At 35.9% G+C, this 24,002-nt stretch overlaps 1 protein-coding gene and 1 long non-coding RNA gene across 3 annotated transcripts in view; both read right to left on the bottom strand.

The window, feature by feature from the left end:
• GBE1 (1,4-alpha-glucan branching enzyme 1) overlaps positions 1-24,002 on the bottom strand; it is a 268,368-nt gene that overhangs the window by 9,805 nt on the left and 234,561 nt on the right. Inside the window, exon 15 of the mRNA XM_038581192.1 lies at positions 1,574-1,691. Within this exon, the coding sequence (XP_038437120.1) occupies positions 1,574-1,691 (118 nt within the window). The remainder of the gene's footprint in view (positions 1-1,573; positions 1,692-24,002) is intronic.
• On the bottom strand, positions 3,396-24,000 carry LOC119867034. 2 transcript variants are annotated; one of them, XR_005382088.1, is made up of 3 exons: positions 23,663-24,000; positions 21,971-22,164; positions 3,396-3,970 (listed from the first exon to the last, which is right to left on the bottom strand). It is a non-coding gene; the product is annotated as an uncharacterized LOC119867034 (long non-coding RNA). The 2 variants fall into 2 exon arrangements; XR_005382089.1 differs by lacking the exon at positions 3,396-3,970 and adding an exon at positions 17,127-17,306.

The following is a 24,002-nucleotide window of genomic DNA, read 5'->3' as shown; positions in this document are numbered from 1 at the left end:
AAGTCCTCCCTCTTAAAAATGTGTATGTATCTACACCTGTATCTAAAGCTATATAAGTATCCCCATCATCACCACCTATATGCACACACACAGAGGATAATACGCAAGTCTCCTGTGGCCATTACACTTTCCTCAGAACCTGCAATCAGCAATTCAATTTTGCTCATCTCTGCTCTTTTCATTTATTTTATGCCACTGTCTTTGGCAAGCGAATTCTGTATATAACATGGTTGACTTACAGAGTGATGTACTTGCCACCATTTTAGGAGGTGGGAATATATAGAAAAATGAAGGAACCAAGGGTCCCTTACAGATGCTCCCTTTTGACTTATACCTAAATTTTTGGAAAATGAAACAATTTAACAGCTGTGATAAAGCTATCTATACATAGGTTAGATACATCCTGGCCTCACAAAAGTGAAACAAATCTTAATCCAAGACCTCTCATGGTGAAAAAAATGCAGATCTGAAGCAGAGTGACAAAAGAGGAAAGGGACAAGAAAATGAGAGTTGCAAAAGATAGGGAGGGAGGAAGGAAGGAAGGACGGGGAAAGAGAGGCAGAGGGAGGGAGAAAGAAGGAGGGAAGGAGAGGGAGGGAGAATGAGGAAGAGAGAGAGAGTAAAAGGGAGGAGAGAGAGAGGGAGAGGAAAAGAGGCATAGGACTAATCAGGAAAAGGAAAAAAAAAAACAAAACATAATGTAGATATATAGACCTTAGACCTGAGCTTACTGTCTGGACGTAAATTAAACAAATTTTCCTCCAAATCTGGAGAGTTTCTAAATTCTACATTTTTAAAAAAAATTGAAACCTTCTAGTTTAAAGCAATATTCTTTCATATGTGTTATCAACACAAAGTAAAAGTTAGTCATATGATTTAAAGTTTTCCTTAGTGACATGAGGAAATTAGAAACTTTTTAAGTAGAATAATTTCAGTCTTTAATTACTACAGGAAAGAAAAAAAGATTGTTTTAGACCCTCATAAAGTTGTTTTAAATCAAACTTCATTAGAGAATCAGTAATATAGAAATCTGCTGGATGTAAAATATTATACAGAAAGTAACAATAGGGGCACCTGGGTGGCTCAGTGGTTGAGCATCTGCCTTTGGCTCAGGTAGTGATCCCAGGTCTGGGGATCGAGTCCCACATTGGGCTCCCCACAGAGAGCCTGCTTCTGCCTCTGCCTGTGTCTCTGCCTCTCTCTGTATTTCTCCTGAATAAATAGATAAAATCTTAAAAAAAAAAAAAAAGGCGACAATAGAAGGGAAATAAACTATTGCATAAAAAATAGAAAAAAAATGCCTTCCCTTTATTTTTTGAGAAATAGTTTTTAATCCTATTAATGTCCAAACTTCCTCAACTGTCCACCAAATACCCCTTAGTTTCCAACACCAAATTCAGCACAGCACCGTATTTCAGCTCACTTCTCCATCAACCCCACCGAGTTTTGATTTGGTTTTGTTTTTTGCATGCCACTTTGTTGAAGAGTTGTTTCTTTGAACAAAAACATTGCTTTAAAAATAAAGGGTTAAATGAAAATGCAATGAAAAGATCTTTTTAAAGACCTTACTTACCAAAAGAGAAAAGGGACGCTCATTATGTTTAAAATCTTCAGAAAAAAAATCGGTATTGTGGTCCAATCTCTGGTGTCCTCCATATTCTGCTGCGTCTGTATCTAGCACAATTCTGAATGTACAACTTTTAAGGAATCACAATGGTACAGTAGTGAAATGAAACACTATAAATTTGTTCTGAGATAGCAATTTAAAAGCGAGTATTCTGAACACTGCGAAATCATGATTTGTGTTATATACCCACGCCTTTTCTAACATTTCAGATATACTCATGTTTGAAAGGGGTGTTAAAGACCATCTGGCCCAAACACCCATGGGATCCTTGCTATCCTATCACAGCTTATCACATGATCATCCAACCTGGGACTGACATACCTATTAATAACAGAGAATCTACTTTTCTCTTAATACAGCCCATCCCATTCATTAGAAATTCATCTCTATAGTGAATGGAAATTTGACTTCTTGAGACTTTTCAACCCAGAAAAGCCAACAAGAATAAATTAAAAAAAAAGTAACCTTTCAAATATTTAATAATAGTTATGCTATCTCTATGTGTTCTCTACATATACATACGTATTATTAAATACATACTAAATGCAATCCCAGGACCTTTAAGAATTTCTCATTTGATATGGTTTTTTACTCCTTCTTTATCTCCAAATTCATTACAGTTTTTTGGTTCCTGGTTATCAAACTGAGGAACACAAATATGAACCAAGGGTCCGTGTGTGGTCTGAAGAGTGCAGAACCAAGCAGGCCTCCTCCTGCTAACACACAAGATCATGCAAATATACTATCCATCCATGTTACAGGTAGATTCATGTTGTAATCATGTGGTCTGCTACAATTTAAAACCTGGCTCTTCAGGTGAGTTATTAGACATGTTTTATACTGTATTTACAACAAAACAAAAGTGATGGTTATTACATTCAAATTTATTATGCTCTGAACGTCTAGACATGATATTTAATACAAAACTGCTTCAGTAAATGTACCTCAATACACTGAAATCTTACCTTTCTTCTAGCTTCAGGAGGGATACAAAGAGATTTAAGTGCTCTGTGTTTTCTTCATCTGGTACATAAATTTTTAACCCAGAGATGTTTGTATATTTTCATTAAACAATACCACATTAAAAGTACACGTGGTGACAAACAGTGACCATCATTTTCACGCCTAGGAAACACGTCTGTCTGGATAGGGGATGTAGACAAACTCCCTAAAGGAACTTTTGCTGGGAGTGGGTGGCTCCATTTCACTCAATTTAGATCAGCCTGCTCTGACTCAAATTTAAACTGGTAATTTGAATGTTAGTATTTAACAAGAGAGGGATAAAGAGAGAAAGATTGGGATTCAAAAGATGACTACTGGGCACAGGCACCTTTTAAAGTCACTCAATATAGCTGAAAATTACCTGAGTGTACCAAATCACTTAATGGCAAAAAACAGATAGTGAAAATAGATAACCGGAGACATTGTAAATAAATGAAGCCATGTGGGATGAAAGAAACAATTAAAATAAAAGTTTAGCTTTTGTTCTTTTTACCCTAGTTTGTTAAATACTTGTACAAGTATTCAAAATGCAAAAGCAAGAACAAAAACAAAACAATTCCAGAGTACTTTCAAAACTTTTGAAATATAGTATCAATTATTAAATTATGGGGGATCCCTGGGTGGCGCAGCGGTTTGGCGCCTGCCTTTGGCCCAGGGCGCGATCCTGGAGACCCGGGATCGAATCCAACATCGGGCTTCCGGTGCATGGAGCCTGCTTCTCCCTCTGCCTATGTCTCTGCCTCTCTCTCTTTCTATCTCTGTGACTATCATAAATAAATAAAAATTAAAAAAAAAAAAACCACTTGACTTTAAAAAAAAAATTATTAAATTATGAGGTAAGGTCACAGATTTTTGGTAGTAGTGTCTGAAGAAAGCAAGTATCTCATCAGAAGCAGGGGGTTCCAACCTGTGAGCTGATATTCACTGGTAGCTGTGTTATTATGAAATCTCACCGAATGAGTAATTATGTTGTTATAAGGGACTGAGAATCTATATTTGCATCAGGCACTGTCTGAAGATTAAATTATGTTATTATACACATTTGATACTGTATTTTAAATAACATGCATCTCTTTTGATTACTAAAATACAGACTCATTTAAAAAGTCACAAGTTTTAGAGTAAACTAAAACTATATATTTTTTCAATAAAGGATACTGAAAGAACAATTGTTATAAAAGAGTCCCTTTCAGGGATCCCTGGGTGGCGCAGCGGTTTGGCGCCTGCCTTTGGCCCAGGGCGCGATCCTGGAGACCCGGGATCGAATCCCACATTGGGCTCCCGGTGCATGGAGCCTGCTTCTCCCTCTGCCTGTGTCTCTGCCTCTCTCTCTCTCTGTGACTATCATAAAAAAAAAAAAAAAAAAAAAAAAGAGTCCCTTTCTTTTTGATATTGAAAGGGATTATCACACTTAAAATGGTTGGAATCTAACCACTGAATATATATAATTTGTAGTCCTAAAGCAAAAGCTTACAAAAGCCATAGTGAAAGTTTTAGAACATCAGTTTGGATTTGTTTCTCTGATGTATAATTAAAAAAAAAAAATTCTGCTGTGGCCACTTTTGGAATTACCCAGCCCTGTGTCTATCTTACTCAGGGAACATAATAACTTCCTTTAGAAAAGCAACCCTTAAACTCCAGAAGTTACAATAATTTAAAACACAAGATTAAAAGTAGTAATTGTGGAAGAGCCTCATATTTGTGAATTACTAACCATGTATTATTTGAGTATTAGAAAACCGTAAGGGACACTGCTTAGAACAATTTTACAGTGGTTATTTGAGCAACTGGATTGACTGATTTCTGGTCTCGCCTTCAAGCATTCCCTTATTCCTTCTCATGAACAAACACACAATAGGGTACCCACACAACACTCAAATCCCTGCAAACCCCCATCTTTCACTGAAGAATATCTCTCTGAAAATATAACTGAACCAACTTACACCTATTTTAAATTATTTTTTTAAATATGGTTTCCAATTCCATAGCAGACAGAATAAATTTAGCAGGATAGCTCAAAAGCCTCTCTTTCATTCATAGCTACCTCCCGACACTTAGCAGAATGTCTTTTCATAAAAAGTTCTCAATACATCTTTGAAACATTCAGGAAAATTCTGATTCACCAAGAAAGGTCAAATTCCATATCTTACATTTTTGTATTCGAGGAAAGTAGAATAAGTTATCTTTACTCCCCCACTCATTTACTAAATACACACAATGTATAAGGAACTGTGCAAGATAAAAAAAAAATGACTAAGATATGGTCTTAGTTTACATACAACTTACAGCTGTAAGGAGAGATAACACATGCTCACGAATGTCAATAAATAAAGCAGAAAGCAATATGCAATGAGAGCTGGAGCCAAGGAGGAAAAAGGTAGGATTGATTGTCTATAAAGAGTTTTCAAGGCTGGGCTAGGATGTTAAGATTTAGTTTCGTAATTAAATATGAGAATGTTGACGATTGGTGAGAAAGAGTATGACAACCAAGAAAATTAACCTGGAAGTCGGGAGTAGAATAAGATGGACAAGAAAAGGACCAGGTCAGGGAGAAAAATCAGGTGTCTTACCATGGTAAGGAGAGTAGTATGGCTAAACTCAGAGAGGATGAATGGAGAGGCACAGAAACATCAATGAGATTTGGGATGGAAAATATGGACATTGATGCACAATTTGGGGAGACAGAAGCAGAAGGGGACAATGTGTGTGCCCAGAGACACACAGCTAGTTCAGTGGCAGAGGTGGGACATACTCAACAGTCAAATGTAATCTAATTACCCTACCCTCTACACCTGGGCACCTATTCTATATGGAGACTCAGCCAAAGTCCTTTCATAAACAGTTCCTTGTTTAATTCTAAAGTTGAGATTCTTAGGATAAAAATGCCAGAATGACATGAGAGGAATACAAATTTAAAAAGCAGATAAAGTGATATTCATTTAAATGATTTAATCTAGTTAAATTCAAAAGACTGATGTTAAAAAACTGAATTCTTAACATTCCTTATGGAGTCTGGATATCTGAAGTTTATTGTATTTGTTCTAGATCCATTTTTGTTCATTAGATTCATTTGGTCATTTTATTGGTGAATACAAAATATTGGAACAAAAAGTTTACCTCGTTCAATTTGGGAAAATACAGCAAGAAAAAAAAAGAATGATGGAATTATCTTATGATGATTTCTTTTTTCTACAAGAGAGATCAAATAGGTCCTTATCCATTTGAATGTCATTTAAAATATTATGATTTCCTCTTATTTTAAATTCAAGTGCTTCCTAAGTATTTGACACAGCTATCAACAGGTTGAAATAGATAAGAAGTTTTAAGCATTATTGTATAATCTATGTCCTTAAATTTGAACCAAGAAAGAGCCATGTTCTGAAGACCTGTACTAATAAGATTAAAGCAGAGTGAAGGCATGAAGACTCTTAAATTCAATGGCTCTTCAAATACTTCAAAAGCTGCTGTGTTTGCTCAGCCACTTGATAAAGTGTCTGTTCAAAGTATAAGGATTTTGCTGTAAGAAGTACTATCATTTATATCATTCTGCACTACACTCACTTCACTCCCGCTGATGAAGCTAAGGAAATTTATTGTAAGGTACAACCCCTGAGGTTTCAAATTGAGTGACAATGAAAGGGGTTCTCCAGCCACAAGGTGACCATAAAGATGGCAAAGATGGTAAGTTACCATCTACCTTTACATCTAAGGCCTCATCAATTTTAAGATGAATTATTTTATATATCCCCAATAAAGAGAAAAAAAAATATCACTACCATGCCATTCATTGTAGGACACATCCCAATTGAAGACATGCTAAAATGTGAAAAAAATGTACCTTAGAATATATGTATTTATTATGTCATTTTCAGATCTGATTCTTTAATCAACCCACCCATATTATAATAATTGTAATTTTCTTCTGGGATCTCAAAGACCCCAGGAGAGAGAAACTATATCACAGGCAGGAAACATTCCATATGAAATTTTAGGGAACTGGTAAAGTAAAAACAGGTTGCTGGAAAGCAAAGACAATTTTATCTTTTTACCAGTCTAAAAACAATTATCAGCACAGCACTAGCTCCAGTGTTCTAACATAATCCTCTTTTTATGTATCATGAGTTGAATTTTATTTATTGCCAGCTACCATACACAAAATCTTCAGTTATAACTGTATACTATCTTAAATAGATGGCCCTTTACTTTATAAATATAGCTAAATTATGCCTAGGCAATACACTGGGCCAAACATTACATCTCTTAGCTGCTCTCTCTGGTTTTTTTTCCAAATGCAAAAGTAGCAAAGACTTGTGATGTATTGCTGTATATTTTATGAATCTGTATGTGTGTTAATGTGAGGTAGGTGTGTGTGTGTGTGTGTGTGTGTGTGTGATTTAGGCATTCCCACATCTACTTCTGTCATCTAAAATATATATATGAACTTAAAAATTCATCATTGAAAAGGAATTCTGATATTTTAATTATTTTTCCCAAACTATTTTATGGCAATGTGGCAATTGTGACTATGCTTTCAATGGAAAATATGCATTTAAAATTTTTCTTGTCTTGACTGTAGTTTTAAAAAATCCCAAATATTATATTTTTAAAACAAAATTAAAACAGAGAATAATGTGAAAATAAATAAGGGAATTTATTACTGACTATAACTAAAGTGTAATTTAAGATTTTATAAATGCCAACACAACTTCTCTCAAGAGAACACTTTTTTTTTTTTTAACTCTTATTAGTTCATATTAAAATTTTGGTGTTTTTGTAAAAAGCTACATATGCATTCAAGTTTGTGAGCAATGTCTTAATTAAAAGTTTAAATGACAACCACATGTTTTAAATAAGTACATAATAGAAGTATATTTCTAGTATATTCTAGGATGTGCTCGTTTCATCAACAATAGGTTTCTGCAATTAACTACTAATTCCTTCAAGTTTACTTTCTTGGCTGTAAATTTTTAAGAACTGTATAATGCAGAATAGCAATAAAACAAACTCAAAGAATGAGGGGCTCAAGTATTATCTACCATGTTAATTAATGATTGCTATGTTTTTTGAAACAAATTTTCATGCAAATTATTAGTTTATGCTTAGGCATGCTTAATGACATATACCAGTAAATAGCAAATTGAATGACAATAGCAAGTATCGAGTACCACATATTTCTCTATGCATATAGAAAAATTATTCTAAATGTTCTACAGAATACTTTGACTAACCCGAGGAACTTTTCTTTATCCTAGAAGATTATATAATTTGAAATAAACAATGTCATTGTTTTTCAATACTGAAGAGAGAATAATAATGAAAAAATGTGCCCACAGTTAAAGTATAATAATGAAAAAATATGCCCACAATTCTAGCCTAACCATCTTCTAAAATTGTTGCTTTTTGTCTGTGCCATTAAGGATTAGCTAAAGAACTTGTAAATTCAGTTATTTGATGAAGCAATAGCAATTATTTAGAATTGAAAAAGAAAAAAAAATAAGATTTTCTTCACCTTATAACCACCTACTTTGTCATCTAAATGAGTTTTGACCATGCAGATTCAACACTTTTTACAAACACATTGTGCTTTTGAACTCAAAATAATTTTGACTTAGGCTATAAAGAAACGTCTTTTCCCAAACTTACTTTAATATAGCCTTCAATGGAATCCATGAAATATATATAAATGGAAAAAGATAATTGGAAACTTCAAAGTCCCTAAAAAATAATGACAATTATAAGCAGTAAGAAAGTATCATCTGAGCTATGTCTTGCAGACAGACTGCAAACCTACAACAGGAAAACATGGTGGGGACATCTGTGTACTTTGGAGTCAACAATTGCATTCTAATACCAATTCTGGCAATTGCTAACTATGTGTCCCTAAGAAAGCTACTGAACTTTCCAGTGGCTCAGTTTCTCATTTGTTAAAACAGGGGTGCCCATAGCAGAGGGTTGCTGTGAAGCAATGTGTATCAAGTGGTTGGCACTGTGTCTAGTGTGGGGGAAAATTCTCAAGTTATTAGCTGCTATTTATATTATTATTATTGACCCTGGATCATTTCAACTGATATCTTAAGTGATGAAAATATAAAATGGGTCTATTTATTCTTCTACTTTTTTACACTGAATTTGGCGTCTTTTTCTATAATGACCCATACTTCTGTGCCCTTCTTTCCTTCTCTTTGTTCCACTAGGATTCAAACATTTTTCCTGTTGTAAAAAATTTGTAATATTAAAGATTAATAGGACAGAATATCAACTGTTTGAAAACTAGATGCCTTTTAAAATTTTAGTTTTTTTTTTTTTTTTTTTAAAGAAAAATCTCCTTAAGCTACTGAGAAAGGTTGAGAAGCTATCTCTGAATACCCTGAGAACTAAATACCTCCCCACACCCTCTTCGTACATGTCCTGGGTTTTTACCACATAATTAGCAACCTTTGACACACTATAAACCTATTTCATTTTCCTGTCTTCTTTTACTAAAATACAATTTCCATGGAATTTCTGTCTTCACCCATCCCACCCCTCACCTCCTCGCTACTTAGGACCTAGATTAGTAGCTAGCATATTTATTGAGTGGGTCTTTTCATTATTGGGACATAACTGTATCCTTCTTGGGTTTTATCTATGCACGCTTTTGCTAAACCTGAAGAAATAATTTAATACTACTTTGGTTATAAAAAAAGCAACCTTGATTTTCTTTCCTTGTTTTATAGAGTTAACATTTAAGATCTGTACAATATCCCTTCTAACACAATCCCATTTCATAATCTATACAGTTTTACTTGGACATTTTAAAAGATTTCTTTCCTTCTTTTTGGAGAAGTCACAATAGTAAAAACAAATGCATATCGGTTTGAAGTAGTTAATTCTTAAAGTGAATAACTGTGATTGGTACGAGCCCTGGAGATAGACATTTTGTATATGTGGTTAGTTGAACTGGATGACTGATTACACATTTACTAAAGTCAGCATATAAAGACCGGCATTATCAACCTGGTCAATTAGCTTTCTTTATACAGATGATTGAACTTAAGCATAGAACATCAAAACGAGTAATCAAAAACCATACATATACTTATATATATATGCATATATATAACAAAAATATACAAAATATAAAAATATATGTATAACAAAAATATTTTTAAAATTATTTGGAAGGGCCAGGATGTACATCTCATTATAATAAGTTCTAGCACTCTACCACCATCTGCCATTGAATGACTGCAAAGTTTGTGAACATTAAAATAATCATTTGAAAGCTGATTATCTTAGTAATCAGCTTTCAAATGATTTGGTAGTAAACATTTTTTTTTAATTTGAAGTCATAACTTACACGTATAGTTAATAGATATTCCTCTTTCTCTTGTAAGTTTCAGGCCAAAGAGAAAATCATAATACTCTAGGGTTCACTCAGTGCTTCAGAAAATTGATTGAGAATGGGCTGAGCTAGCTTCCTATGAAAAATTATAAAGAAAAGACTGCAGCCGTGTGTGTGTGCATGCATGCACCCATATGCACCCCATCACCCCCCAGTTATTCCTGAGCACTTCTGGGCACCCAGCCCATAACTCTCATAACTGTATCTAGATTAATGATTGTGAGGGAAAAGATTCAAAGTCAACATTTCCCCATAGGCACTAAAATAATGAGTGTGAGAGCTTTAAACATACATGTGACTGCTAATAAATTTATTTTCCAGGGGCCTAATAAATATAATATGGTAGTTTGCAATCACCTTTAAAACAATCATATTGGTTTAATCTTACTTGGTAAACATGGGAAGTAATACAAGCAAAGAGTAAAGTTGCTAAGTTATTTCTGCAAAGTTCATGTTTGTACCGTTCAAAACAAAATCAACAAATATTTTGGCTATAGTCAGACATGAAATGACCTATAGAATTCAAATGAGCAAAATTTCTGGAGGTTTTGAATCAATTTCTATTTAATTATTTATTTTCAAACTTATTTCAGAAATGTATTATTTAGATTTTATTTATTTTTTTAACAATTTTATTTATTCATGAGAGACAGAGAGACAGAGAGAGAGAGAGAGAGAGAGAGAGAGGCAGAGACACAGGCAGAGGGAAAAGCAGGCTTCCTGTAAGGAGCCCGATGTGGGACTTGATCTCGCATCCCGGGATCACGCCCTGAGCCAAAGGTAGACGCTCAACCGCTGAGCCACCCAGGCGTCCCTATTTAGATTTTATTTAAACTATCCAACTATTATTAAATTCCAAAGTGATGAGACAATATGGTCATGAGAGAGTTACTCGAATACAGTGATATGATTCTATGTATCCTTTAGGTAAATTGCCTGAGGCAGCCAGCAGACAAAATGTCACCAGGGATGAATTTCCTACATTCAAAATTAAGGTGAGAAAAGGAAATATATACAGTTATATGCTTCTAATATAAATCGACATGGAGGCTCGTCTCCCTAAATCTGTCGTGGACCACTGTGTGTGGCTAAAACAAATTATAGAGCTGTAAACCTGTGCTGGTAATCTGGAACTAGCACACAGATCATAACTCCCACTACTCAAGGAAGAACACAAGCAACAGCTTATCAAGAAAGCTGATGAAAGCAGAACTCTTTATCTCTCACCTCTTTGCAAAGTGTTCTTTTCTCTGTTTTATGGGATGTTTAGTCCCCAAACCCTTTTGTCCTCTAATATCCTTCAGGATCTACACTTTCCCAGTCAGCGCCTGAAAGCTGAAATACACTTAAGTTTATATCCTGGTTTAATAAAAAAAATTAAGTAGCCATCTTTTTCCATAAAAAGTTACTTTATCCTTAAAAAGTTTGTTTCTTTATTTGTATATGAGAGAGAGAGAGAGCACACAGGAGTGGGGGGCGGGAAGGGGAGAGAGGGAGAGAGAGAATCTTAGGCAGGTGCCATGCCCAACGCAGAGCCCAATGCTCCATCTCAAGACCCTGAGATCATGACCTGAGCAGAAATCAATAGTCTAATGCTTAACTGACTGAGCCACCCAGGCGCCCCCCCAAAAAGTTTTTAAAATGAGCAATTGGTTTAAAAAGATCCCATTTAAACTGATCTGTGTTTATGAGTGTGTTAGAAACTAGGAGAGTATAACACTTCAGAGAAATGACATTTAGTCAGAGGCATCATTAGCTCTTACAAAGAAATGCAAAGAAAACATAAAATTATAAGTAATTAGTGTGAGACATGCTTTACCTATTTTAATGGCATTTCAACAGGGCAACAAGTGAATTATCTGGTGCTCACATGAAAAACTAGGCTGAAATTAGGGGAAGCAGATTTAAATAGTATTTGTTCACTTACTAGGAATATGATCTTGTGAAAGTTTTTAATCTTTCTAGTGCTCATATTTAGGTTGAGGATAAGAATACTTGCCTGATCCGTATCGCTAAGATGATGTGAAGATAAGCGGACTCAATGTAAATAAAAGCATTTACACACCATAAAGTATTATGCAGATTTAATTTTTGGTACTAATTTGGAAATCATGTCCTAAAACACATGTTCTAACCCAATCAATTTGATCTAATTTCAATGGGCTAAACCAGGTCACGCTAGAGTTCTTCCCCTTGTCAGAAAGCTACGATTCCATGCTGCTGGGTATTTCCTAAGGGGCATTAACTATCACAAAATTATAGTCGGTGAACAGGGCACACCTCCAAGGAGGAGGGGTGATTAGGGCCCATCTTCACAGGGCTGGAGCTATGAGTATGAGTGAGTTGTGCAAGGAAGAAAAAAGAATAAATAACTGGATTTGGACCTGAGAGAACAAGATAGCACAAGAGAGGAGAGGGGGCTCAAGATAACGCTGCAGCATATGGAGCAAGGGGGTAAGGAAGAAAGGTGAGCCAATCATGCAAGTGTGTGGGAAGGATTTAGCCAGGAGCAGGAGACTTCATTCCAAGACTGTGACAGGACAGAAGTCACCTTGTGGTGGTGAACTGGTGAATAGGAAATGAACAAAGCAGGACCAGAGAATTGTAGGTAATCGAGAGGATTAGGATCTACTCCTCTCACCCCTTCCTTTCCTTCCTTTTATTACAAAATCTCTAAGGCACTTTTAGAGCGCTGATGAGGGCAGTAGTGATAACCACAGCAGGCAACACTGCCTGAGCTTACAGAATGAGCAGGACACTGCGGCTGAGCCTTTCACAGGCATCAACTCATTTAAGTCTGACAATAATTCTACAAGAAGGTGTTTTGCGGATGAGGAAACTAAGAAACAGAGGTTACTTCCATAACATGAATAGGTGGGAGGTTTAGAACTTGAATGCTTAGACAGTCTGGTTCCATCTAAAGAGCCCATGCTTTTAGCCACTATCCTAAGTAATGTGAACAAATTCCTCTATGTTCACACCTACAAGAACTGGAAACACTTATAACTACTGAGCCTCTGGGAGACAAAAATGTTAGAGTAAGACAACAGACTGAAGAAAATACTGTTTCAGAATCAGAAAAGAATGCTACCATCAGAGAAGCTTCTTTTTCTTTTTTCCTTAGCTGGAAAGACAGGAAGAGTGTTGAAAGGGAAGGTACTAAACTGAAAATAATGGACTATCTCCAAATATAAATGTATGAAGAAAAAAATTACAGTGATGTTTATCATTTAACAGACAAAATATTTTTCTGTTCTAATGTTCTTTAATGAAACACTTATTGTGTGTCAGTGAAAGCTAATGTGATTGCATTTCATTAAATTACACGTTAAATATTTTTTTCAATAACATCTAAAGAATACTTTCCTTATTCAATACCATATAGCAACTGATTTCACAAATAAACTTCACAAACATAATAGGAATTAATTTGGTATTTTTCTACCATTTTGCCAAGAAATACTACATTAATAGAATTGGAAATGATTCTCCCACATGGTTATAACTGAAGTCATTGTCTCCAAGAACACATTGTTCATAGCTCTACATTTTCTACTTTTCTCTGGAGAAGTGGAAATTCTACCTTTGGTTGCAGCATCCATATATTCTTGGGAGGACTTAAATAATTATAGTGTACCAGTAATTATATCATGGCTTCATTTTATGAATTTTTTGGAGAATTCAGGTACCATTTGCACATATAAGTGAAACACTGACTACTCAGTTTGGCCCTGTGAGATTCTGAGTTAGAATAGCTCAACAGAAAATAATGAAAATGAAAATACCTCATTTATAGAAGATCTAAACAGTTTTATGGCAGGCAGGAGATAGTTACTAAAAAAAAAAAAAAAAAAAAAAAAAAAAAAATTGGCTATTTTCTACTGAGATCCAGAAGTAAAAAGTAATTTAACATTCAATATTAGAAAATTTATTTTAGACACAGAATGCTCTATTTAAAAAACACTGGCGGGATCCCTGGGTGGCTCAGCGGTTTGGCGCCTGCCTTTGGCCCGGGGTGCGATCCTGGAGTCCCGGGATCGAGTCCCGGGATGGAGTCCCGCGTCTGGCTCCTGGCATGGGGCCTGCTTCTCCCTCCTCCTGTGTCTCTGCCTCTCTCTCTCTCTATGTCTATCATAAATAAATAAATACATCTTAAAAAAAATAAAAAACACTGGCATCAGATATAAAGAAAGGTGATGAATAAAATTATATAATTATTTTTCCTTTAAACAGTAGAGAATGATGTATTTTGGACTTTTTTTTTTAAAGGACTATTTTAAAGAAAAGGTTAGATATGGAATTTTTTAGGTCAATGATTTCATTGTAGATTTTCTTTTTCTTTTCTTTCAATTAATCAATCAATTAATTTTAAAATATTTTATTTATTTGAGAGAGAGAAGGTGCAAGTGCAGGAGCAGGGAGGAGGTGCAAAGGGAGAGGGAGAAGCCAACTTCCTGCTGAGAAGGGAGCTCGATGCAGGACTTGATGCAGGACTCCATCCCAGGACCGTGAGATCGAGATCTGAGCTGAAAGCAGATACTCAACTGGTTGAGCCACCTGGGTGCCCTCATTGCAGATTTTCATATTTGCAATACTATTTGCTAGGAAATGAAAAGGTCTACTAAATGAGATAATGAGTGTGAAGTGCTTGCAGAGTGCAGGCATATAATAAGTCTGTAATGGATGGTAGACCTTATTATGAAAGTCTGCTCAGCAAGTATTCTGACAATACATTTTAGTGTATTAATTTTGAGTCGTACAAAATCATGATGCATCTTATTGATAATATTTCATCAATTTTTCCTTTCTGCCATTTAATTAAATATCTACTTTAAGGGAAACCCAATAAATTCTAGCAATTTTTGTGCTTTAATTATTAATTTTAAACAACCCTAGGGGTTCTTTTGCCATTAGGTAGTTGTATCTTCCATCTATCCACCTCATCTATCCGTCTCTGTTCATACATTCATCTCTCCAACACCCATCCGTCATCTATCCATCTGCTGCTTCTGTCTGTCCATCCTATTCATCATCCATCCAACAGAAATTTAGCTTTATGTGTGAGAACCTAATACATTTTAACTTGAGATATAATTGCTAATGTGCAGGTAAGACTCTGAGTCTTACGTGTATCTCAGAGTCAATTTCCATATACTCATACCTCTTTTTACAAATTGGTAATAATAATCAACCTAAGCACAAATGGTTTTCCCCCTATTAGCAATACAATTGTTATGTAAGTGTGTATTGTTTTTAAAAGTTACCATAATGTTTCTGATTTCTTTTTTCCCATAGAAGGACAAGAAATAGAGGGCAGAGATCTTGACTGAGCTATTGTTAGATGAATTTCCGGAACCTAGGAGACCATTGCCAGACAACTGAGCTATGAAGCAAAACAAACCCAGAAATGCTGTTGAATACCGCAGAACACTGAGACCCTGGAATACTACTCAGATATTGAAGAAAAAAAAAAAGGAAAAAAGCCTCACATCTAAAACCATTTGCGTTTTAAGGGTTTGCTCATTATTCATTACTGCCTATAGTCTTATGAATATATATTAAGCCAACCTAAAACTGTTATAACTGTAGCAATATTTTTTTTTTTTTTTTTTTTTTTTTTTTTTTTTTTTTTTTTTTTTTTTTTATTTTTTTTATTGGTGTTCAATTTACTAACATACAGAATAACACCCAGTGCCCGTCACCCATTCACTCCCACCCCCCGCCCTCCTCCCCTTCTACCACCCCTAGTTCGTTTCCCAGAGTTAGCAGTCTTTACGTTCTGTCTCCCTTTCTGTAGCAATATTTTAATCATGCAAAATATTTTTCTCATTTTGTGATTCATCTTAAATTCCTGGGTAGAAAATGATGTTAAATACAGGCTCTTTCTTGCCAGTGGAGGTGGGGATACACATCTGTCATTATCATTAAATCACAGGGATATCTGGATAGTGTTTAACAACAAAAAAATGATCAAAAAGACCTCTAGATAATGTTTAAAAGTATTACTGTCTTCTTGAAACTAAAGAGGGCTAACCTGGCAAAGAATACACACCCACTTGGAAGCTAGAAAAACAAAAGTAGGACCTATATTAAATATGAAATTGTTAGTAGGATCATCTCTGTTCACATAAAGAATAGCATCATTAAATTGTAGCATAGAGTAAAAGCAAACATACATACACAAGGAAAAGAAACATGCTTGCATCTGTTCAAAGTGATTGTTGTAGATCTTCTTTGAGAAAATCTTGTATTTTTTTTAAAGTTTTTTTTAAATCAAAACATATGTAACCTAGAAAACTAGAAAGTTGAGATGCTCTATTTTTTGTTGTTGTTCAGAAATTAACCTTTATATATAAATTCTGGATGGAATATGGCATTTAGCTAATCCTAAATTAAGACTTTTGTTTTTATTTGTTGCATAAAGCATAGATTCTAATAAACACAGGGTGTTATATAACCATGCTTCAAAGGCTTCTGTAAACTAAGCAACTCACAGCAACATCTCTGCCTTCAGCAATCACACTCCAGTGAATCATCCAAGTGACCTTATTTGCTCATTAGAAACTCTGTGTACAGGTTGCAAATGTCAGAGTCTGAATTTACATTTTAAAAAGTACATCTTGAGGCAGTTTAATGAAAATATTTCAAAGATCTCAGGTCAAATTCAACTATTTACTCATCTGTTCCCTTAGCTTTAAATATTTTTGGCTGGGATTCACATATTTTTCACAAGACATACTTTATGATCACTCCTCTTAACATTTCAGTATTGTAACAGTTTGAAACGCCATTTGGAAAGGGGGCTGCTATTACACTATTATTTCCACCCCCATCTCAGCATGGTGACAAATAATTTAAAAACATTTGATTTTAGTGTTGTTTATGTTCTCAGAACAGTATGAATCTGCACATACCCAGACACACACCTTACAAACAAAGTGTGAAGGCTTAAATTTCACTTTAAATGTTATACAATATACTTAAATTGATGTGAAGGCATCAAAGGGGTCTAACTTTGGACATGGAATGAGGATACATTTATATTCTACTCTAGAATATAGAGAAATCACATTGACCTGTACATGTACATTCCAGTTTTTTTTTTTTTTTCTTATCTGGTGGAGGATGATGTCAGGGATCATAAGGAAGAAAGAATTTCTGGGGAGGAATTTGTGTGGGTTATGGTGGGTGCTGAGAGAAGTTAGTTGAAGAGAGAGAAGCTTGCCTGAGCCATGAACTTGTGTATTTGATACGCAGGATATCCAGGTTCATTTTCTTATGCTACCTATTGCCCTAGAACAATACAAAAATTATTTTAGCATTACAGAAATAGGTCATCATCAGCAATATCACCACTGTTACCACCACCAACCACACATAGGCACCCATGAACAGAAAGAGGCTTCAGGTACAGTACAAAGAACTCGAGCTTTGCAGTACACTGCTCAACCTTTGTGGCTGTGTCCTGGAGTGAAGTTAGGTAGTTACAAAGGCCTTGGCTTATTGACCTGTTCCATGAGGCTAACACAACCTACCTCATAGGGTCACTGGGGATATTAAACTAGATACTTATTAAAAATGGCCAGCAGGGGATCCTTGGGTGGCTCAGCGGTTTAGCGCCTGCCTTTGGCCCAGGGCGTGATCCTGGAGTCCCGGGATTGAGTCCCATGTCGGGCTCCCGGCATGGAGCCTGCTTCTCCCTCCTCCTGTGTCTCTGCCTCTCTCTCTCTCTCTCTCTCTCTGTCTATCATAAATAAATAAATAAATAAATAAATAAATAAATAAATAAATAAATAAATAAATAAATCTTAAAAAAAAAAAAAGGCCAGCAAGCATAAGGTCCTCAGAATAGGTCCCCTAACACCCACTTTCCTTTGTATCACTCAAAATGTGGTACCACCATTAATGTTCTTCAAAAGGGATTAGAAAGATAGGTTTGTCCTTGGGGACTTAGCAGTTCTCTGTTTGATTTGATACCGTTCTAAGCAAAGAAATGCAATGGAAGAAAGACAGTAATGATTCTGATAATATAAAGGGCATTATGTTTTTTTCCCTTTCTTTCTCTACAGCTAAAAAATGTGAAATCATAGGCAAATGATACACTAAGAAAGTGTGCTGTATCTTCATAGTATGAAATGTGTGACCTGCCTACTTGTCTAGGATGTTTAGATCTGAGTTCTGCATCACCTACATTGATATTTACTAATTAAAGAGTGTTGGTGGGTATTACACTGAAGATTAGTAGCAAAAAGACCAACATGAGACAGTGTATAAGTAAAGGGTTTTGCTGTGTTTTTTAAAAAAAATTCTAGATTATGAGCTATAGATTCTTTTTCCACAAACAATACTGTCTTTTAGCAGTCACCACTAAGACCACATTCCAAAACCTTAGTGATACAAATCAGACTTCCCTTTTAGCTTTCCAAAATGTATCATCTTATTTTGAAGTGATAGGTAAAGGTATCCTTAAAGTGTTTCTTCTACTTTACCTGGCATTATTCCCAAAATAGTTTACCTTACAACAGTTTCTTGGGAAGATAGTTACCACCTATTCTCCACAGATTTGAGTGAAAGTTGATGCCTTGCTATTGACATACAGGATATACAGGTTCAAAAAATGGAACTCCTCAAGAATTCAGATATGTTACCCATTTGCAGTTTATATTTCACAGTGACAGAAGATGTTCAAATGACTTCTTTAGAAACTTTCATTTTGTTCTGGCACCAAATCCTCTTCTCCAGAGAGTTAAAAATTTGATGAATTTCTTACCTTGATTAATATATCCCATCTTGCCACTGTGTATTTTTCACAGTGAAAAATCTGTATTCAATTCACTGGCTCAGTAGTTGGAAATACCAATGGCACAGAACACTTTGGCAAAATGAGAAAATACAGCATAGAAATCCTAATTTCTTGTACTTTCCATATCTGAAATGGTTCTATAATGCTGAGCTACAATGTCATATAAAGGTATAAGAATAAAGTCAGAAAGATGAAAGACCAAAAAGAACTGAGACTTGTAAAATGCTAAGGATAATAAAAAGAACTCTTAAAGCTAAGCTTGGAACAGAAAGAACAGCAAGAAAGCACAGACGTATCTGCTATTATGGAACATGGTACAATCATAACAATAAGAGAGAACTGTTGCCTTCCCTGTTACTAGGTTAGAGGCAAAAAACAACATCTCTATTTTTTTATGTTCAATGTTAAATTTCAGGTTTTAGGCTAAAGTTATTAGCTGAATAAAGAATAAGGGAGCTTGACATCAGAGAAGTACACATTAAGAAAAACTAAAGATTTTTATTTGATTGCAGATACAAGTAGAAAATGTGATGGCTGCCAGTATAAAGCTATTTTCACTTTGGCCGTATTAACAAGAGAGTAGCAAGATAAAGGGAGGTAATGAGGGTACTCTACATCATACTTGCCAGACCCTCCCTGGAATATTGTGCTGTTAGTTCTGGAGACATGTTGTTAGAAGGATGTGCACCATGCTGAGTGCATTTTGATCAGAGACGGGATGGTAAGAGGTCTGGAAAATATCATGAGAATCTGTTGAAGAAACCAGAGGCATTTGGTCTGGAAGAGGAAAGACTAGGGAGGCAGTTACTGTGGGCAGCATGCTAAGTGCCTTTCTGACTTGAGTAGCGGCATGTACAACAGGTGTTGGGTCCAGAGTACAGAATTTATGCATTTCTTTCAATACATTTAAAGCAATATTTAAAAAAATTAAAAAATACCCACTTTGAATTGTTTACCTTATGAAACAGTGAGATTCCTAAGACTGGAATGTGTTCTCATGATGGTTAGCTATCACATGTGGGAGGAACTCTTAAATGGTATTTCTGCACTGAACTGGGTTACTGGAGTATAGGACATCACAAATCCAGGAGATTTTAAGATCACTATAGGAGTTAAAGCTGGGGTTATAAACTTTCAGCTAATTAGGTATGGTTTAAGGTATGTTGGAGATCCTCTCCTGCTCTTCTCCCCTCAAAAAAAAATCTTTGTTATAAAAAAATTATTTCATTAAATAACCAGTCCATCAGGTCTTGTATATTTCTTGAGTTTTCAAAGAGACCATTATTAAAAGGTATGTATCTTCAGAGGAAGCAGTAACTTATGGGAATTAGTTACATACAGCTTGTCGACAGAAAGACAAGAATGAGAAAGGTAGCAAGAACAAATAAGGTCTAAGTGGGCACAAATCGGTAGAAAACAAAATCCCTATAGGAAAAGAACCAAGAGTATTTTCTGCAAGGTTTTCCTGGAGATCCAACTGATAGAACCAAGGTTTCAGGTATTACTTATATATTACTTATATGAAAGTATGGCCCAATTTTCCAAGGTGTCTATATCATTAGAGCTTTTAATAGTACAGTTTCTGAAAGGGGTCACTAACCTAAAGCATTCAGTGTTTAATACAGAGAATTTCTGTATAACAGACGCCTATAGACATTTAGATAAATAAACCAAATTTCAGAATACTCAATTTGTGACAAAGTTTTATCAAAACCAAACCAGAGGGGTACCTGGCTGGCTCAGCTGGTGACTTCAAGTCCCATGTTTAGTGTAGAGATCACTTTAAAGCAAAACAAAATACAAAAAAGCAAACTAGACTTTCATGTATAGTGTAATATTGTATCATTAAATAAAATTAACTTTGGAGTGGGTTCTACTTCATAAAATGTGCTATATTATTATTTATATTTTCACTTAATAATATTTGTTAAAGTTACATAGTTACATAGGAGATGAATGTAGCTTGAGTCAAGATTTTTCTTCTAAATATTATCATTGAAATTGTATGTATTTCCATTTATCAAAATTCTAAATTAAACTTATATTTTAATATATATAAATAAATATATATGTATATTTTTAAGTGAGTTCTGTACCTAACATGGGGCTTAAAGTCACAACCCTGAGATCAAGAGGCATATGCTCTATCAACTGAGCCAGCCAGGAACCCCCAAACTTATATTTTTTATTCCTCTAACTGGTTATTCCTCCTTGCTTTCTTGCTTTGGTATCCTAAGTAATAATACCACTACCATTCTTCCCCTTGGTCAAAATGAAATCTTATATTTTCTCTTTTACATCCCAAGTCCAAACAATTGCTGAGTTCTTTCACTCTAAGAAAACGTTCATATACCTCTTTCTATCCTATTGTCATTCCTTTAGCTCATGCCTTAATTATCTTTTACATGTACTGTAATTTCTCATAATTAATATCTATACTTCCAATCTCTTTCCTCAAGAAAGCTCTCCTACACTCTGGGTACATGAGAACTTTTCCTAAAGCATGCATTCTTATCAAGTAGTTCCACAGCTCAAAAACCTTCAGTGATTCAATATAGAACTATGGAAGAAGTCTAAACTAATTAATATAGCATTGAAATCTTCTATTATGTGATCCCAATCTATCTTTTCAGCTTTATCTCTTATTCCTTTTTAGGGTCATCATTCTCCAATTAATACATTGTGCTATTCATTATCTGAGAATATTCTATGCTCTCCTACAGCTGAGATAGCCTTCCTCATTTTTTTCTACTATGATTTTTATCTATTTCTCAAGGTCCAGGCTTAAAGGTCTTTTCTAAATCAACCCATCAATCAATTTCTGGCTCTCTGGCTGTCTCTCTCTCTCTCTCTTTTTCTTTTATTTATCTCTTCTTTGCCCATGGAACATTCTTATCCCCTTCCCATTTATTGCATGATGCCGTAGTTTGGTTCTATACATCTCTTCTCTCTTACTGACTTAGGGTCAAGGATAATGCTTAACAAAGACTGCAGGGTAGATCCCAAGTGTACTGTAAATGTATTTTGGTTTGATTATAAAAAATTATTGACTGCAAATTGATTATATTAAACTTCCAGGTAAATAGGCATTTAGTCTAGGGGCATTACTTCAACAGTTTGGAGCTGAGAGGGGTCACGTAGAGTGGCTACATACCTAGCATGTATTTGCATTTCTTTATAGAAACAGTGAGTATATCTGCTTCCTGGAACAGTGCAGCTCTTCTTTAGTGCAGGTAATCCCATCACACCGAAGGGAGCATCCCCTGTGTTACCTGAGGCACATGTGGGCCATCAGCCACAGCCACAGCCACCTCACCCAGATGCTCTGATGCCACATGACACTGTGATCTGCCGGGCAAGAAAAGGGTAGGGAACCATCTCTCAGTGCCTTCACTGAGGGTAGGGGGAGGTGCTGCCAGCTACTTAACTGGATGGCATGGGCCCCTTCTCTTTTACTGTTGGAGAAATGGTCTGTCTGGGGAACCACTTCTCCAATGACTTCACTTCCTGAGCCCACTTTCCACTTCCTGGAAACTCCAGGGTAATTCCCGTGATTCAGCCAGTCATGGCAATACACTTCTCCTTGCTAGAAATTTCTTTGGGGATATGTAACTGAATTCTGGTCAACAGAAAAATGAAAGAAAATTTGGTAAAGTGATTTTATTCTTAAAAACAGGGACACCTGGGTCATTCAGTGGTTGAGCATCTCCCTTTGACTCAGGTTGTGATCCTGGAGTCTTGGGATTGAGTTCCACAACTGGCTCCTTGTAGGGAGCCTGCTTTTCCCTCTGCCTGTGTCTCTGCCTCTCTTTGTGTGTCTCTCATGAATAAATAAATAAAATCTTAAGAGAGAGAGAGAGAGAGAGAGAGATATTGAGAGACAGAGAAAGTCTATTTGGCTTTTGTCACGTCTGAAGGTTCCATCCAGAACCATAGCTGCTCTTTGCAACTCTAGCAGGTGCCATCCCTTGGACGTTGGTGGCACCCTGAAAGTTGAAAGCAGAAAGACAGAATGAACCAGGGAACTGGATAACATTGTCACAGTGCAGAGGTCACCCTACCGTAAGACTTTTTCTTGTGTGGCAAAATACATCTTCCTCACTCTTTGAGCCAGTTGAGCAGACGGTTTCTTTTTTTTTTTTTTTTTTAAATTTTTTTTAATTTATTTATGATAGGCACACAGTGAGAGAGAGAGAGGCAGAGACACAGGCAGAGGGAGAAGCAGGCTCCATGCACCGGGAGCCCGACGTGGGATTCGATCCCGGGTCTCCAGGATCGCGCCCTGGGCCAAAGGCAGGCGCCAAACCGCTGCGCCACCCAGGGATCCCCCGAGCAGACGGTTTCTATTATTGTAGGTAGAGATACCCTGACGCATCAGACTTCATGTTGGCATCAGGCACCTTGCTCAGGTGGCAGACGTTAATCATTGTCAGAGCGTCAGGGGAGAAGGACATTGTTTATAGGGTCTGCTTAAAATTTTTTGCTGGGCTGTTGCTAGGTCCTCGATCTGGTAAGTTATAATCTTAAAATACACTGCACTTTTCCTTTTGCAACAATTATCAAACCTAGAGTTACTAATGCTTTTCCTCTTCACTAGTTTAAAAGCTACATGAGGGCAGTGACTAAGTGCACCAGGACAGGGAGGGCACACAGGCGTTCAGTAAGAAGGTGCTCAGCAATTATCTGTGAAACACGAATGAGTAAATGAATATACAAAATAACAACAACATTCTCCTTATTTCCTTTGCTCACACTCCCATGCCCTGATTCCTACTCAGTTCATGCCTTCAAAAATAAGCTACGTCCTGCATTTGAGGAGACAGGAAAGAAGAGGGGAGGAAGTTACCTTTATAGCTACTCTCTCGGTGGTGAAGGGGAAAGGAGACAATTCTTAAAGGTAACCTATGAAATAATTTCATAAAGAAAAAACTACAGTTATCTCCTGGATTGCATATTGGCTCAAAATATTGTTTTAAAAAATGTTCAGAATCATTTTAGAACCGGAATGAAGCTTAGGATTGATTCAGTATAACCAAGCAGAGCAAAGATTTACCAATCAACTATCTCAAGGCCCTCATTTTTCAAAAGAGGAACTGAGAGCTACTGTCACCAAGATCTGCACTGGTCTTTCTTATTCTTCATGATGTAATAAATAATTGAATGCAGACAGTTACATTCTACAGCAA

The sequence above is a fragment of the Canis lupus genome, chromosome 31, assembly GCF_011100685.1.
Source record: "Canis lupus familiaris isolate Mischka breed German Shepherd chromosome 31, alternate assembly UU_Cfam_GSD_1.0, whole genome shotgun sequence".
Lineage (NCBI taxonomy): Eukaryota > Metazoa > Chordata > Mammalia > Carnivora > Canidae > Canis > Canis lupus.
This window is presented reverse-complemented; position numbering and strand designations above follow the sequence as displayed.